At 32.5% G+C, this 19,374-nt stretch overlaps 1 protein-coding gene across 1 annotated transcript in view; it reads right to left on the bottom strand.

Annotated features, from left to right (window-relative positions):
• The window catches only part of LOC132719770 (TATA element modulatory factor-like), a 34,389-nt gene that overhangs the window by 14,343 nt on the left and 672 nt on the right, over positions 1–19,374 (bottom strand). Inside the window, exons 2-7 of the mRNA XM_060703621.1 lie at positions 16,089–16,240; positions 13,478–15,438; positions 12,920–13,103; positions 12,491–12,567; positions 9,014–9,133; positions 5,103–5,206 (exon numbers count right to left, since the gene is read on the bottom strand). Of these exons, the coding sequence (XP_060559604.1) occupies positions 5,103–5,206; positions 9,014–9,133; positions 12,491–12,567; positions 12,920–13,103; positions 13,478–15,438; positions 16,089–16,206 (2,564 nt within the window). The 5' untranslated portion in view covers positions 16,207–16,240. The remainder of the gene's footprint in view (positions 1–5,102; positions 5,207–9,013; positions 9,134–12,490; positions 12,568–12,919; positions 13,104–13,477; positions 15,439–16,088; positions 16,241–19,374) is intronic.

The following is a 19,374-nucleotide window of genomic DNA, read 5'->3' as shown; positions in this document are numbered from 1 at the left end:
GAATTTATTGAATGAGTTTAATAGAATTATTTGCGTGAGCCTCTGGCAAACAGGATATTATTTTATTCAACAAGTTCTATAAATTCCGTAATGAACTTACATAAATTCATATTAATCAAACACCAAAATAAAGACCATTTAAAGTGAAAAGGAGTCTTTTTCCATTGACACCGCTACCATATAAATGCTAACTATGAGCACATTTTTACACTATGTTTGTATATCACAAATTACATCATTACGAAAGTATCCTTGTGCCAATTTAACATGTTCTAAAAATCTATATATAACGTAGGACTTTATAAGTCCTACATAGGACTTTGTAACTCCTACTCTTATAAAGTCCTACGTAGTAGATAAAAAAGCCTAATTAGGAGTTTATAACTCCTACTTAGGACTTTTAAACTCCTATGTAGGACGTAGGACTTTGTAACTCCTACGTAGGAGTTACAAAGTCCTACGTAGGAGTTACAAAGTCCTACGTAGAAGATTAAAAAGCCTAATCAGGAGTTTATAACTCCTACGTAGGACTTTATAAGTCATACGTAGGATACATAACGAAGTGCTGAAAGCACAAGAGTGCGACTGAAATATTACAAATGTATGCTAGAGTATAACCTAGGATAGCATATTATGTAGGAAAATAAATTTTCTGTGTCAAATTGTAATTTTTGCAAGCCGCTTTAGTAAATACCCTTATTCTGTAGCCAGAGATGATCTTGAGCAAAATAACAAGAACTCAATAATCTGAATTATTTTGAGCATTATACAACTAGTTCCGAAAATTGAACTTACTAAGGATGTCATTCTCTACATATATTAAATGATGATTCTGTATTAAGTACGTTAGTTATGTTGATTATACAAAAATGTATGGGTGAAGTTTTGTCGGAACTGGAACAAGACACTTCACCCACCCCAACACCTATAAAACACCTTTTAAAATTTTGATATACTTGTATTAATATCTTAGACACTTAAATGCTTGTTGCCGAGCAATTTTTCGAAGATCTGTGAAGCAATTTTTCTGGATGCATGCTTACAGACACCTCACCCTAAGACACCTGAGACACTGTATTGAAAGGTGAAGTGTGGCGGCATGGCCCAGTGATTAACACGTCAGACTAGTTATCTAAGATCGCTTCGCTCCGGCTTGAGTTAAAACCCCGTCAGCGGCAAGTCGTTGTTTCCCTGAGCAAGAAACTTTACACTCATTGCTCAGTACTGGTTGGTTCCAGGAACGGATTTGAAAGTGTGTCTATAAGCTTTTAGCTTCCTACACAATCGAACTTAATTAAGTTCTGTATAAACCAAATATGAAATGTCCTCAATATTTCAGATTTGAAATTTTGGCCGGGGGCATTAAGTATCTTTTTCCATCACCTATATACCGTTCCGAAATGTATTTCTTATAAAGTCATAAAGTCCTATGTAAGAGATACAAACTCCTAACTAGGCTTTTTTGTCTCCTACATAGTAGAAATCATCAAAACAACCTTCCTGACCAATATTCAGGATATTTGGATCAAAACTGCATCCACTAGAGTGTTTACAAGATTTTACTAGTGTTTACAAGATTTTTCTATTTTGAGCTCCTGTGACCTAGTTTTTGACCGGAGATGACCCATATTTCAACTTGGCCTAGAAATCATCAAAACAACCTTCCTGACAAATTTCCAGGAAATTTGAATCTGGAAATTTGGATCAAAACTGCAACCACTGGAGTACTACTGTTAAGAAGATTTTTCTATTTTGAGCTCCTGAGACCTAGTTTTTGACAGGAGATGACCCATATTCGAAGTTGACCTAGAAATCATCAAAACAACCTTCCTGACAAATTTCCAGAATATTTAGATAAAAACTGCAGCCACTAAAGTGTTAACAAGAATTTTATATTTTTAGCTCCTGTGACCTAGTTTTGACCAAAGATAACCTATCTTCGAACTTGACCTAATAATCATCAAAACAACCTTCCTGACAAGAAAATTTTGGACTTGTGAGAGGTTACAAATGGCCCCAGGTCAAACGTAAGGAAATGTGTAACCAGCTCTGAAAAGCCTTTAACTCTATCTCAATACAGCACTTTGAAAAAAATATCAACACAAAATAGTGATTTTTGGCAATTTTGAGATGTCCCCTCGTTGCCATGGTAACAGGAAATTTAAGACTAAGCATGTAGGTAATGGTCAAGTAAACATTTGTGCCAAGTTTGATTAGTATTGAAGCATTTTTCATAGTTTCATAGCAGTTTGAACTAAGTCTTGTAACAGGAGGCTTTTCCATGAAATTTACAGCCATTTTTCACATCAAAGATTCAGTACATTACCTTCATGCCTAATTATAACCAATCTAGCATGTTAATGTCAGATACTAAAACAGCATTAAAAGCCATCAAAACTGTTTCAGTCATTCAAGACTAAGGTCACATATTCACTGCAGCACTGCAGATGATGGATTCATTAAATACCTGTCTATATTGTGATTTACACATTAATATAAACAACAAATTAAATGTTAACAATCAAGTTTCTAACTAACTAAATTTTCTCTGAAAACTTTTTTACATCTTTACATAATAGCTTTCATTACCTAATTTTCTGATATTTTTAATTTATCACAGATAACCAAGTCAAACAGGGTGAAAATTCTAACATATACTACATCTAAGGGAGGTAATAACAATAAACAAGAGGGCCATGATGGCCCTGAGGTCGCTCACCTGTATATAGCCCCCCCCCCCCCCCCCCCGGCCCAATTTTTTACCCAAGGGCTTTTATTTGTTTATTTGAACAGACTTGGTAGACACCCATAAGAAGATGTTTCATGCAAAACATCTAAGTTCTAGCTCATTGGGTTTTTTAAAAGATTTTTTAAGTTTTTACTATACACATAGAGTAAAAAACAATGACACCCCTCGGGCAGGGCCAGTTTTGACCCCTGGGCTTTTATTTGAACAAACTTTGTAGATATTTACTTAAAGATGTTGCATGCTTAATATCTAAACTCTAGTTATTTGGGTTTTTTCAAAGAAGATTTTTAAGTTTTTGCTATGTATATAAGGAAAATCAATGACCCCCGGGGCGGGGCCAGTTTTGACCCCAGGGCTTTTATTTGAACATACTTGGTAGACACCCATTAGAACATGTCTCATGCTAAATATCTTAGCTCTAGCTCTTTGGGTTCTTTAAAAGAAGATTTTATAAGTTTTTACTATATGCATATAAGGAAAATCAATGACCCCTGGGGAGGGGCCAATTTGGACCCCAGGGGTTTTATTTGAACAAACTTGGTAGACATTCACTAGAAGATGTTTCATGCCAAATATATAAGCTTTAGCTCTTACAGTTCTTTAAAAGAAGATTTTTTAAGTTTTTACTATATGCATGTAGGGAAAATCAATGACCCCCTGGGGCGGGGCCAATTTTGACCCCAGGGCTTTTATTTGAACAAACTTGGTAGACATTTACTAGAAGATGTTTTATGCCAAATATCTAAGCTCTAGCTCTTACGGTTCTTTAAAAGAAGATTTTTTAAGTTTTAAACTATATGCATATAGGGAAAATCAATTACCCCCAGGGCGGGGCCAATTTTGACCCCAGGGCTTTTATTTGAACAAACTTGGTAGACATTCACTAGAAGATGTTTCATGCCAAATATCTTAGCTCTAGCTCTTTGGGTTCTTTAAAAGAAGATTTTTTTAAGTTTTTACTTTATGCATATAGGGAAAATCAATGACCCCCTGGGGCGGGGCCAATTTTGACCCCAGGGCTTTTATTTGAACAAACTTGGTAGACATTCACTAGAAGATGTTTCATGCCAAATATCTAAGCTCTAGCTCTTACAGTTCTTTAAAGGAAGATTTTTTAAGTGTTTACTATATGCATATAGGGAAAATCAATGACCCCCGGGGCGGGGCCAATTTTGACCCAGGGCTTTTATTTGAACAAACTTGGTAGACACTCACTAGAAGATGTTCCATGCCAAAAATCTTAGCTCTAGCTCTTACAGTTCTTTAAAAGAAGATCTTTTAAGTTTTTACTATATGCATATAGGGAAAATCAATGACCCCCGGGGGCGGGGCCAATTTTGACCCCAGGGCTTTTATTTGAACAAACTTGGTAGACACTCATTAGAAGATGTTTCATGCCAAATATCTAAGCTCTAGCTCTTAGGGTTGTTTAAAAGAAGATATTTAAAGATTTTTCTTTCGGTTGCCATGGCAACCAGAGTTCTGCATGGAATTAAATTCTTTGAACAATTTTTAAAGGTGACCACCAAAGGAACATTCCTGTGAAGTTTGGATGAAATTGGCTCAGTGGTTTATGAGGAGATGTCATTTAAAGCAAAAGTTTACGGACGGACGACGGACGACGGACGGACGACGGAACGGACGGACGGACGGACGCCGGACGAAAAGCGATCACAAAAGCTCACCCTGTCACTTTGTGACAGGTGAGCTAAAAAGAATCAGTAAGTATTGACATAATGCATTCTGTTATTGTTCTAATTACAGCTTGATAAACAATCATTAAAAGACATTGACAATCTTTTTTAAAGGTTTGTCACAAATACGCAGAAATTTTCTAAATGACAGAAAATAACACAGAAAACTAGAAAATGGCCATTTATATTTATAATAGGCAATTTCAGTGTGTATGTGTGTTTATGAAATATTAAAATTTGATTTAGATACTAGCTTTTTATCCTGGCATTTGAGAAAATCTAGATCTAATAAATTTATTCATTTTGAAATTTCGCTGTTTCACTCCGTAGCGACACGGATTTATAAATCCGTGGTAGCGAGAATTAATCTCAATCTTTGCTTTTGTATTTTTTTCTATTGTCTTGATATTGAATTTATGTATGCATGCGTGAATTTTTACATGTTATAATCATAATTGAACGATCAGTATTTACGCATTTAACTTTTCAATAAGCTAACTTTCTATGCGGCATGCATAGTTTTATCCCCCATTTACGTCATATCCGGTAAGGGAAGTTACTCTTCACTGACTGTTGTCGCTTAAATGAAAGGGTCTATACGGCTCAACTGTAGAGCATGATCTAATGATCTATGAACGCATTAATACACAAAGTTATACCTTCTAAGGATACTGTTTGCTTCCATGAGATCACAGTTTTCCTTGCTTAGAGTTAACAACTTCTCCTCTCTAGCCTGTAATATCTCTGCCATATCACCCATTTTCTGTAACAATCATACATTTATAAAATGTATTACTCTTATCATATTACAAGGTAAATCCCTGTGCAAACAAAATCCTTTGAGTGATGTCATATTTCTTATTTTTTTGCATTTGGATCATAAAAATCAAATCAATTTATGAAGTTATAATTTTTATCAGGGTTGTTTATTATCTATCAGCTTGAAATTCATGTAAATACATGTATTCATAAAAAAAGTCAATATTACATATTTCTATGCATAGTAATAATGTTTACATGCAAATGTAATTTATTTTGTAAACTTTATGTGTTACTTTTCATGCATTACAAAGGATTGCATCTGCTGTACTAGTTGGATTAATGAGTTAAAGATAATTTATTATTTTGTATATTATAAACATATTAGAAATCTTAATATAATTGTATTAATGAAATTTAAACATATCAATGACAGCCTAGGTAATTCTCATAAGGTTCCCAAGCTGAATGAAGACCCATCTAACATAACAATAGACTAAATATACAATACTAGGAAGTGAAAAAAGTCAAATCATGTTTAAACTGTAGGGTATGTCAAGCTTAGTTTTGTACTGAGTGCATCTAAATGTTTAAATTCTGCTTATAAGATTGCAAATATAAAAACATTCCCTCTCTGCATATGATACAAATTCATCTTTAATAAGTTGCAAACAGTTTTATAAATAGAGTGGTAGTGGTGTTGGTAATTTACCCTCCGGATCAGGACAAGAAACCATATTGAATTTACCAGAGCACAGTTCAGCCACCGCATCTTTCCTGGGTAAGCTGTCAAGCCGTTTACCAGTACTACCTGCCTTCACTTTGCAAGGAGTCAACATTTATATATTTTGTTATTATCACAACATAAAGAAGTAGAAATAACATATTTACATGTACCATAAACAGAATAAATACAGATAAAGGGAAACAGGTAACATCTAGTATTTAAAAATTTAAACCTTACAAATATGCAAGAATGTTTTTTTTCACTTGTTTTATTCTATAATATGAAGTTTCATGAAGAAAATATACTTTTATTATTATCTCCCTTATACCTAAAATTATGGTATTATTATTTTTTTGTATTGCTTTATATCATGTACTTGCCATTAATCTAATTAAAGTAAATCATTAAATTATCATAGCTTTGAGAGTAGAGGACATACAGTATTATATCAATAAACAAGAGTTGTCCATTAGACAGCACGCTCAGCTATTCGTAAGAAAAGGGGCATTAACTCTGTAAATGTAAAAAGATTACTCAGGGTTATTGGACCTATAAGATAATCAAAGAGAACAAGTGTCCATACACCTACTGCTTTCAAAGAGGTTAGATGCAAGGTGAACTGGTAATACAGCTTACCTACAAAACAAGCTAATGTAAGAGAGATCTGTAGCTACACATAGACATTATTGGAAGTCTTCTGTATAACTCAAAATGTGACTTAAAGTTATATGTAGACGCTATTTACTTGCATTTTAGGAAAAGTATGTTCTTAACTCTATAAATGAACATTGTTGTCATGTTTCCTTAACATACATTTGTATATCAAATGACTATTAGTCTAATGAGGAAATAGCCCATATACATAATTGGTGGTGATAATATATCATTTTAAAATAAGTATATACTGCATGTTGTAACTCGACTAGACCATACATGAAATGATGTTAGTAGAAATGTTAAGGCGATTTATCAACAATTAATATAGCCACAATTTATAAATTAAGTTGAAAATTAATCAAAAACAAATTACAGCTGAAGCAAACAAAAGGCTAGTTTAACACATTAAAAGGAAATAAAGGCAAAAAGAATAAAAAAGCAGAGTTACGGGGTTTTTAGTCTGTTTCTTTGTATACCAAGCGGTAGAAATAACAGCAAGAAACTAGCCATAATTCAAACAATTTCTTTACATAAACACAATTAACGTAATATGCATGAAATTCATCTCTAAATAAAACATGCAAGTTTAAGCAACTTCTCAATGGTTTACATTAAAGTATGCCTATTCAACTAAACTTATATTATCTATCATCATATATACATGCACATAATCAACAGTAAACCTTTCATCTTACGTTATATTTGTATTTATGTAAGAAATTATTCTGATTAATAAAAAGAAGCTGTTTGAACTGACCTTTAACCCTACAAAATGTTTGAACTGACCTTTAACCCTACAAAATGTTTGAACTAACCTTTAACTCTACAAAGTGTTTGATCTGACCTTTAACCCTACAGTGTTTGATCTGACTTTTAACCCAACAAAGTGTATGATCTGACCTTTAACCCAACAAAGTGTTTGATCTGACCTTTAACCCTACAAAGTGTTTGATCTGACCTTTAACCCAACAAAGTGTTTGATCTGACCTTTAACCCTACAAAGTGTTTGATCTGACCTTTAACCTTACAAAGTGTTTGATCTGACCTTTAACCTTACAAAGTGTTTGATCTGACCTTTTACCTTACTAAGTGTTTGATCTCACCTTTAACCCTACAAAATGTTTGAACTGACCTTTTACCTTACTAAGTGTTGGAAATGACCTTTAACCCAACAAAATGTTTGAACTAACCTTAATCCCTACAATGTTAAAAACTGAAACTGTTCAGCCACTGCCAAGAATATAGAATCAATTTTGATTGTACCTGTACAGTCCAACAATGCTCTATACTGTTGGCTTGCCAACTTACAAATAGTCACACTGGTATCCCTTAAATTGATAATTGACTTTTCCAAAATAGAAGTTTTTTTGACAAGTTTGTTCAGAAAACTGAGTAGGTTAAATCATTTTGCAGAATTCAAATAAAATAATAACAGTTAAATGTGTGCATTTTCACATACATTCTCATCGCACATGAACAAAGGAATTAGAAGTAATCTATTCTCAGAACTTATTTCTTCTCAAAATAAAGCCTTTGGTTGCACTGCTTAAAAATTAATCATGTAAATCTTGAAAAAAAAGTTTAACTTATGCTTTTTATCACATCAGGCAAGAGAAAAGGTTTGTTTTTATTAGGGACATATGTTGTATTGACCTAGTTATAAATGCCTCAGTGTTACATCACCTGTATCATTATTATAGGATTTCACTAGGAAAGAATTCAGATATTCTGCTAACTTTTTATTTTCAAAGTAACAGCTTCTGTTTGATGTAAGACGATCAACATCAATGTTATAAAATGAAATGTTGCCCTGCATAAAAAACCAATATGTTGCCACAATCATATTATATATAACCATTCTAACTTTAATAATATAGCAAGTTTTGCTGCTGAAATATTCTAGTACAGAACACTTATATAATATATGATATTCTTCTTTTAATAAATATAAGGGAATTCTCTCTTAATTGCATGTGTCATATATTAAGCCATAGTGAAAGAGTTTGAAAAAAAATAAAACCTTAAAACAAACAAAAGGTGCAGTGATCAGTGGAACAGTGTCCATTTATAGAATGACAATTTATATGTGAAACTTGTTTGATATTAATTAATATGGCACTAGGTGGTTACATAATGTATTGTACACATTATCATGATATTAAAACTACATCAAGTTTGACAATCTAACACATTTGTTGTAAGCACATTCGGGCATTTCAATACTTATTGCATTTTGGAATTTTATCTTAAAATATTTTTCTTCTTTTTCATAATAAATAATTAATATTGACAGAAAAAAAAAGCAATTAGATGTACACTAATTTACATAGTGCTTACAGAAGTGAAAACAGTAAATAAGTGTCTTTTAAACAGCTTCTTTTTAAAGCTACAATATTAAACCAAAGCATTAGATCCCTCACAGCCAACCTGTTCGAGAGTTTGTGGATCATGTGACATTTGGTCAAGATCACATGATTTCTGAGGTGGGTCAGGGGACATTTGACCTTCTGACCTCATGTCATGTGACTCCTCTGTGTTAGTTTCATCCTGAAAACAAATACACTGCACATACTATGCCATGCTGGTAAACTAACATAAATGCTAAACTTGCCTAAAACTGAAGGACAAATATATGCTTTTTTCCTAATAATGAAATTCACTGAATACATACTAGTACATGTATTAATACAGAACAAAAACCTTCATACAAATATACTCTAAAACTGTTATATAAATAGCCTAAAAATTTTGATAACATGTAAATCTCTTATTAATATTGTTGCTTATGTCCATGTCCTTGTAATATGTATTATAAAACTTTAAAACATCTTAATATGTACTTTCAAATACAAATACATAAACAAAGTGAAAATATGCCAATAAAATAATGCTGGTTGTTACATAAATTATTTAAAAATATGAATAATTTAGTTAGCTTCCTGCAAGAGCCATAGCACTTTTAAAAGATGACAAACTGTAAGTAAATGTTATCAGAAATATAATAGATTAAGATCAAAACTTGCAGACAGAAAAATGTCACAAAGGACAGTAGATTAAGGTGTAGATTAACAACAAGCTGTAATGATTGATTATTTAAATGCAAATAACCAAACATGACAGGCATATACTAATAAGATTTACAGGTTTCCCACTTTTCACCTATGGAAAATGAATGAGCAATCAAAGTACATTGTTTCATCATAATGAATGGAATAAGGATGGAAGTGTTTAAGCACATATGACCTGATATGTGACATCAATAAACCGATGGAAGTGTTTAAACACATATGACCTGATATGTGACATCAATAACCGATGGAAGTGTTTAAACACATATGACCTGATATGTGACATCAATAAACCGATGGAAGTGTTTAAACACATATGACCTGATATGTGACATCAATAAACCGATGGAAGTGTTTAAACACATATGACCTGATATGTGACATCAATAAACCGATGGAAGTGTTTAAACACATATGACCTGATATGTGACATCAATAAACCGACGGAAAGTGTTTAAACACATATGACCTGATATGTGACATCAATAACCGATGGAAGTGTTTAAACACTTATACCTGATATGTGACATCAATAAACTGATGGAAGTGTTTAAACACATATGACCTGATATGTGACATCAATAAACCGACGGAAGTGTTTAAACACATATGACCTGATATGTGACATCAATAAACTGATGGAAGTGTTTAAACCACATATGACCTGATATGTGACATCAATAAACTGATGGAAGTGTTTAAACACTTATGACCTGATATGTGACATCAATAAACTGATGGAAGTGTTTAAACACATATGACCTGATATGTGACATCAATAAACTGATGGAAGTGTTTAAGACACATATGACCTGATATGTGACATCAATAAACTGATGGAAGTGTTTAAAACACATATGACCTGATATGTGACATCAATAAACCGATGGAAGTGTTTAAACACTTATGACCTGATATGTGACATCAATAAACTGATGGAAGTGTTTAAACACATATGACCTGATATGTGACATCAATAAACCGACGGAAGTGTTTAAACACATATGACCTGATATGTGACATCAATAAACTGATGGAAGTGTTTAAACACATATGACCTGATATGTGACATCAATAAACCGACGGAAGTGTTTAAACACATATGACCTGATATATGACATCAATAAATCAAATGATATCATAAAAATTATACTTTTCTGCTCAATTTTAGTTTAACATGCTTTTATCTATTCTATTTTCAATTGACAGATCCCTAGTCTCTTTTTATTTTAAAAAGATTAAACAGCAAACACTGACATGTGTTCTTTCATTAACAAATATGTTGTGGTGAAATTCTTATTGTAATCCAGAAATCTGGTAATTTGAGGTCATGCAGATAACTATGCATAGCACGTCAAAACTGAATTAGATATAGATTTGTCTTGCATTGTAGAACAATTATGCATGGTTTATGGTTCAAATGCTTTGTAATTCATCACTTGCACTTAACAACCTTTGTGATAACATTACTCTGCATTGGAACTTGAACCATGCATTATTCTACAACATCACACTTAAAAATCAATATCTCCTAAATGAAAATTCAAAGTGTGTCAATAAATGATTAATTAATTAACAATTAAAAGCAATATTAGTGATACTTATTTCAATAAAATTAATGACATTAAATAATGCCATTCTAGATATCAACTTCTACAGTGACCTTGACCTATTTGACTTCAAACTTGTTAGTTGTACAAAAAGAAATGACAGCATCAGCAAATGACAAAGAGATGATTTGAAAGATATTGTGAACAGATCATACATCTTTAACACAAAGTGATAAGTGAAAGCTTATTATATCACTACAGAATAACTACAATCAGTAAATCCAAGAACCATGTGAGATGTACATGTATATAAACAGAACCAATGACCTTTCAGACTGACTATATTCTTAGAAAAGGAAAACATTGTGTCATTACAGGCCCATTATTCCCCAGAAATGCTTTTATTCTTATTTCTGAAAAGTTTTTTAATTTTTGTTCATTTTTATAGTTTCTTGAAAAATACTCATTGGCCAATTACAAAACCATCTTTATCTTCTGTTGCTTTTTGGCAATCGGTACAAATATAATGTTTTTAGAATTTGTATGGAGGTCAAAATACTACTTTGTTTACATTTTGCTACTTTTAAGACAAAGTATTTCACATTCTGTGCTACTTCCTTCAGATAATAAGCCTCTAGCATGCTCTAAAACCATTATTTTTACGGTATAAACTTTATGTTTGCTCTTTCTAATAAAGTGAAAATGTATTCCTTTCTAAGGCATACTGTGCCTTTAATAGAAAGCTTAAAATAAGCAACCTTGGCTAGAAACAATGTGTTTTGTTTTATGCTTAATGAAATCCGTATTCGTACTTAATCTCTTAAAATGAGGCTTTCAATTTTAAAATAAAATTCAGCCTAAGATTGTCTTTATATAAATGTAATAGTAAAATTTCACAGCTCTAAACTAAAAGGTTTTGATTAGATTCAGAAAATTACAAGATGTAAATTAGACTATCCTTTGATTATTTGACTATTATATATACTTACAACAATTCATTTAATGCTTTGAATCCAACTAACTCAAAACTAAAGCTAACATTACCAAAGCAAACTAATTCTTACACAATACCAGTTAGCAAGCATACTTCTAACAATCTAAATCTATAATGATTAATCACAGGAATCATGGCATTGCTGGTGTAAATATACAATACACTGTCATTTTCTTACTTTTTCATGAATTAACTATAAATAAAATCAAATTAGTAGCACATAAAGAAACTGTTTGGCTATTAAAACACAGACTATCTTGAGACTGTAAGAATAGCCTGTCATATTTTTTACCTTCAACAATCGTTGTGGATGATACGGATTGTCATCCTCTTCACTAAGGGCAGGTAACTCTGGTGCATGACTGTGACCTGAAACAAGTCAATATTTATACCCATCAGAGGCTAAATACAAAAAGTTTTTCTAAAATATCCTGCTCTATTTATGTAACAGAGATGTCCCGATATGAATCTGAAACCATTAGTTACAAGTTATAAGGATTTCATAATAAAAATTTTAATTAATGAAACTGGATAAATAACAGTATAGAGCCTGGTCAGACAGCATGGATGTGCAGGCTGGTCAAGCTCTGGTAGCATAAACACGCCAGTATTCAACATCAAATTCAAATAACAGTTCTCAGTGTAAAGTTATATCATACTAAAATTTATAACTTCATATTTGATAAACTAAAAGAAAATGTAATAAATGTAACATAAAAACCTTCAACATGTTCGGCTTTATGATATTCAGCATAATCTGAACTTTCTCTGCCAGGACTGAGTTCAAAGTTTGCACCACTTGCATTGCTAGAGTCAGAACTGTCTGTCCGTCTGTGTGTAGGACTTCCTCGCCAGCTGGTCTTCTGTAAGGCAATTCTCAATGGAATAGGATCAAGTGGTGAAACCTTGAATATAATATTATATAAAAAATAATTTAAGGTTTTATATCTTTTTTCATGTAGAGAATCAAATGTAACTTGATTTTGTATATTTGACATTCTTGGTAAAAAGCTTTAAAAGCTGTTAAATTAAAGACGATTTTATTCCTACAGATTAAGTTTGGTAAAAATTATTTTATAAATGAGAACTTTAGAAGTACATTTATTAATACCTTCCCTTGTTCTTTGCATATGTAACTCTTTGTTGTAGATAATCATCGTTCCTAAAGTTACATAAAACTACTACTAATTAACAAGGAACCACCTATATTTCCTAACCAATCAATGATTTAAACAAAAATCTATAAGAGAATAAAATGTTTCATTTTCATGAAATTTACCTGTCTATTTTCTCCATTAGGAGTAGGCATTGATATGATTTCAATATCTGATGAAGTGGTTGTATCTATCTCATCTCCAGATTCCTGGTTACTGTATATACTCCTAGAGCCTTCAGACTTCTCAATGGAAGAATGACTATCACTATTATCATCTCCGTGCTTACCCTCCTCTATAGCATCCTCTAACATACACTTTACAAAAGAATGAGCTGGAGATATTGTACATTTATCCATGTCATTCTCCTCACTTTCACTTTTAATGTCCAACATTTCTGTTGAGGTTTCTGCAATGTTTTCACCATCTTTGTCTTCAGAAATGTCAATGTTTTGCTCAGCATTCATCTCATGGATTTTTGACGCTAAACCAGATTTCTCATTCATTGAATCATCATGACCAGTGCCAGATTCTATAACAGTATCTTCTGAAGTGCATGTTTCCATGCTTGTATCTAGCTTGTTCACACTTGATTCTGAATCTGAGCTTCTTAATGATTTCACTGCCTCTGGAGTTACTGACTCGGGTAAAATCATCAACAGTGATTCATCACAAGAAATATTAATAGAATCTTCTGGTTGAGCAGAATCAGTTTCAACTCTTTCCACTTTATCTGTTTGCAAATTTTCATTAAGGTTAATGGTTCCTTCTTCAGGTAACTCTGATTCCGTTTTTAATTCATTAAATGAACCAGATCCTTGACTAGTTTCTGTTACCAACGTCTCTGAAGTTTTACCCTCTTCTTTTGAGAATTCATCTCCTGTATGAAGATTTTCATGATGTTCTTCTTCAATTTGTTCATAAGAAGGGGTATCAGCACAGACTTTCTTCACTGAGTCACATTCTTCATCAAAATTTGTTTTATCACAATCAATAATTTCCGGATCACTGCTTGACTGTTCAGCATCACATGTATGGATATTTTCATCAACAGGAATATCTCTGTCAGTAACAAACTCCACAGAACTTGAGATATCTCCAGAGGAAAAATCTTGCATTAAGTTTATATCAGAAGCATCGATATTTGTGTCTCCAATGTTCTCTTCTAAAGATTTTTCAATTTTCTCAGAAACATTTTCTAAAACACTTGTATCACTGTGTTTCAGAGAATCAGTGTCAGCTTCAACTTCTGGTTCAGTAACTTGACCCTCACCTCTTTCTGTGTTACAAGTCTTTTCTTGTTTATTATATCTTTCATCAGTCTCTTCATCTACTGTTGACACAACAGTAGTCTCTTCTGACATACATGCTTGGATTTCAGGTTTTTCTTGCTCAGGCATTTCAACATTTTTTCTCTCAACTTTTTTAAAAGCACTATTTTCTGTATGAAAATGATCTTTTTCGCCCTCATTTTTACTATCAATAGAACCACTTTTATTAAAAAATGTTTCACTGTGAATTGTAAGATCCTCAGTTTTAGTTTTGACAATCAAGTCCATGTCACTGGCAGGGTTATCTTTAGTGAGACTTCCCTCAATGATTGTGTCAATGACATTTAATGTACTGTCTTTAGTGTCTTCCAGGGTCTCAAAAGACTGAACTGTTTCAGTAGTTTGTATTTCTGATTCATGCTTTGTACCTTTACTTGCCGGATCACTACTTGCCACAGTGTCACCTGTATCTGGTGGTTTTAACTTTACACTTGCAGATGTCTTTACTTCAGTTACTGACTCAGTCAGTTTTTCATTTCCTGATCCTGGTTTAACTTTCTTCGGAAATAACTTTGCTTTTGCTTTTGTTCTCTCTTTAGCAGCTTTAAGAACTTCAGATTTAATTTCCTCTGCTGATTTAACTTTTACTAAAGAGTCAGATGTAGTACCAGGTACAGTTTCACCTGTACTAGCACCCCAAGGTAAGGACCAGGCACCTGCAGCACCTGTATTATCATCACTTGTGGATCCAATACCCCACGTTCCCCAAAAATCACCTTTGCTTTTTGACTCTGCCTTCTGCACTGAGGCTCCAGCTGAAATATTAACAATTATGTTAACTACATATATCTAGACACATGAAATACTTCTTACAAAAAATGTATTCCTATTAATATGCACACGTTTATTAAAATTATGTACAAAGTCTGGAATAGAAAAAAGTATATAAAATCAGATGTTTACACTAGGTAAAATTTAACAAAAATGGAATTGTTTGCAAGAAGATAATAAACATAACAATTCACAATATCTACGAGCATTTCGAGGCATAATACCATTGGTGACATCTTTATAGTGATTATAGAGGCTGATTGTGGGAAAGGTTGTTGGCTTCAAACCACTTGCCACTTAACACTACTGGCCAATATCTCACCAGGAACTTTGAACTCATACATGTGGAGAAGCTATCCAGCTAGCATTTGAAATGTTTGCAGTTCTACTCATGTGCCTACTTGTGCAGGGTCACCTGAAGTCTTTCTCCACCAATAAACCTAGGAGGTCACTAAATCATAAATTACTTAAATTACAGTGTCATTGTGACTAAAAATCCAACCAAAACCAAAAAGAAAATGAAAGCAAGAAATTATAACAGAACTTGATTAATTAGTTTATAATGATAAAAGCACTAAGACTATAATCAGTAAACTAAAGACAAGTAAAAGTTAAACAGTCCTGAAATACTTACTGGTGTCCTGACCTGCAGTCCCTTCACTTATTTCAAGTGCACTGTCAATTTTCTTTTGGGCATTTTTAAGAGCTTTCGATGCCAAGTCTGTGAAGTTTGATGTATTCCACCAACTCATGATTAACAATTAATTACTCTGTACCACCTTAAAGCTGTAATGAAAACAATAGTATATTAATACAAGTCAAATTTACTCAGTATCTGGCAATGACAACCAGTGTTTCAATATGAGTGTTTTTTTAGACATGTTTTTTGAACATTAATCTGAGAGAGAATCAGAATAGACTGTAGATGAATGTAACACAGAAATTTGAAAATAGGTATTCTAATCACACATTTTGGAACAAATAGTATGAAAAACAACACTTCAGACTAACAATTTGAAAAATTGTATTGACATATGGGTGAAGTTCATTATCAATTTAAATAAATTATAAAAAATAAATCAGTGCATGTAAGGAGTTCCCTACAATTTGAAGTTTATAAACTTTGAAAAAATATCCTACAGTCTGGTTTAGGTCATGTTCATTGTGCTGTCCATTTATAGTCCAGGCAGTGGCTAGCCGTACAGGCCCGTAAAAAGTTCTAGCCCTACTTGTGTCACATGCAACTAGTCTATAAGCATTGTTAAGGCTTAGTAGCCATACAGGCTTACAGCATTTTTACAATAAATAACCAAAAGCAGTTAGAAAGGAATATGCAAACTTGTTTTTTAAAAGAACATTTTAATGAGTATCATGAAAACTTTATCAATTACAGTACTGTAGATATATTAATTTTTAGCATTTGATGATCAGAGGTTTTTTTTTTAATGAAAATCTCAGACTTATATTTAAAGTCTGTGTGAAATTATGAGGAGAAATACACTGAAACATTATAAAATGATTTCTATGGACAATATAGATGTAATACATTTGTAATAAAAATTTCATCTCAAACACTTTTAGCGGGCATTGAAAATTTCAAGGCGTTTGTTTGCTGTTTTTCACGATTGCATAAAAACCCTAACAGGTCAAACCCTAACAGGTCAATCACAGACTTTTATTGACATTAAACTTTTAAAGTCTGTTGGTCAATTTCCAGCTGTATTAACTTACGGCAAAACATTTTTAATAGTTATAATCAGTTCATGAAAACTCTTTAATTAAAGGTGGATTTATTTCTGATAGATCTATCAGTTATCTTGTCTTGGCCTAACATTATCCGTAAAATTATTTAGAAAAAATTAAATATAAATTTACACTTAACATACATGTGACAAATGAAATGGGCCAAATCTGGATTTTCAGCTGGATTTTGAGGCTCAAAACTGGATTTTTTTATGGACTCGAATTTCAATGCGTGTTTGGCACATTTGGTTCAAAGAATCTATATTACCCTCAAAATCATTAAATGATTATACTTTTTATGATTTTTTTGTTGATCAATATTTTAATTTATTTCACCAAAAAAAAAAAAAATAAATAAGTGTAGTCATACAGGTTATTTCTAAAACAGTCACACTCACATTTCATTATTTTCAGATTGAAGAATTATATGTCTTTTCAGTCATTCAATAATTAAACACAAGCTATTTGAAAACGTACAACAACTATTCATGAACATAAGACTCTGACAGTTAAATAACGTAACATAAGTAGAAGACTCAAAATAAATGCAAGAATCGTTCGTTAATTAAATCCACATTTTTGCCTCGATGATTGTGTAATTCCTAAACAAAACAAAAAATTACCCACTCACTAAAAATAGGTTACTTAGACATCTCAAACATGTTTTTGAATGATCCACTTTAAATGATTCTGCTCACCTGTTATCTTTATCAGTGCGGCACTAATCAAAGAAAATCAAAGGTTGAGCCGAATTCATACATGTAAATTTACAGACGTAGCGTGTAATACCTACTGCCAAATGACAAAAGAGGTCAATTGACTGACACACGACACATGATAAGTTAAACATGTGAGAATAACTTTGGGTATTGGAACTGTTTATTACGTCACCTTGCTGTCAATTAGCGACTCAACATTTAATCTGCTATAATTTAGGATATGGACAGATAACAATCAATGCCCGGAGGCACGGTTTACATTTTAGATACAGGTGCTGTGTTTGATTTTTTTTTATGTTGATTTTTTTTTAAATATCGGGAATTCAAGCTGTAATATCGGGAATCGGGATCAGTGTTGAAATATCGGGATTTTTTAAAATCCCGCCGGGATGTCACATGTATGCTTAAACTAGGGCTGTAATTGAATATCGCAATATTGATGAATCATCGAATACGATATTCATCATTTGATACAGTATTGATACACAATTTAGAATATTGATACAATTAAATTATTATTTTAATCTGATATATCGTTGATATTTGTCTTTCAATAGATCTATATCCAGGGATCACGTTTCTAGGCGACATGGGCGACAAAGTCGCCTTGTCTCTCTCCATTTCGCCTGGATCGCTCAGAAAAGCGAAAACAAAGTTGCCCTAATTTTCAACAAACGCTTGCAATAAATTTTAAAGTGTCAAGCATCTTGGTAAACATCTACGCTCCACCTATTTCAAAGCGATTTGTTAAACGCATTTTCATTGGTCGGTAAAATTGGAAAGCCAATGAAACGCAGCGAGACAATTTAGCGAGTGTTGGAATTGAATGGTTGACATCTTCGGGTATTGTCAAATGCCGACTTATTATCAATAAACAACAAATAAACAGATTAGCGGCGATTCATGTCAATTAAGATTTATTGGGGGCATACTTATTGCATTAATGAGTCGGTAAGTTTAGTGATCTTATTCACACATTTTCTCAGTACAAAAGCGTGTCGCCAAAAGTGTTGGTCACATGTATCGATGTTTACAAATGTCTCAGCAATTTTGAAAATGGGTCTCTGTTATAAATGTTGGTGATGATTTATCCCTTGATTATTATTCTTTAAAAAAAACTTTAAAAAAAAAAAAAATTTACCGATAGATTTAATGCATTATGCAGAAAAAGTCTGTCGAAGAAAAAAAATTATCAACTAGCTACACGTTAGATTTAAAAAATTAAAAAAAAGCATCCACATAAACCTTATTAAGTTTATATGAACTTTGACTCGTCACTCCCTATGAATATTTCTGGGGAAAATAATGAAATACATGTATAGGGCGGCCTAGGGGCCTACTAGTGATACTAAAGTATTTTTTTTTATTTCAGCACAACATCACATGACTGCAGCATTAAAATCAAAACAAGCTACACAAAACCTATGATAAAGATGGTATAGAAGGAAAAAAAACTGC

This window comes from Ruditapes philippinarum, unplaced genomic scaffold (assembly GCF_026571515.1).
Source record: "Ruditapes philippinarum isolate M1 unplaced genomic scaffold, ASM2657151v2 ctg135_1_1_1_1, whole genome shotgun sequence".
In the NCBI taxonomy this organism is placed as follows: Eukaryota; Metazoa; Mollusca; class Bivalvia; order Venerida; family Veneridae; genus Ruditapes; species Ruditapes philippinarum.
This window is presented reverse-complemented; position numbering and strand designations above follow the sequence as displayed.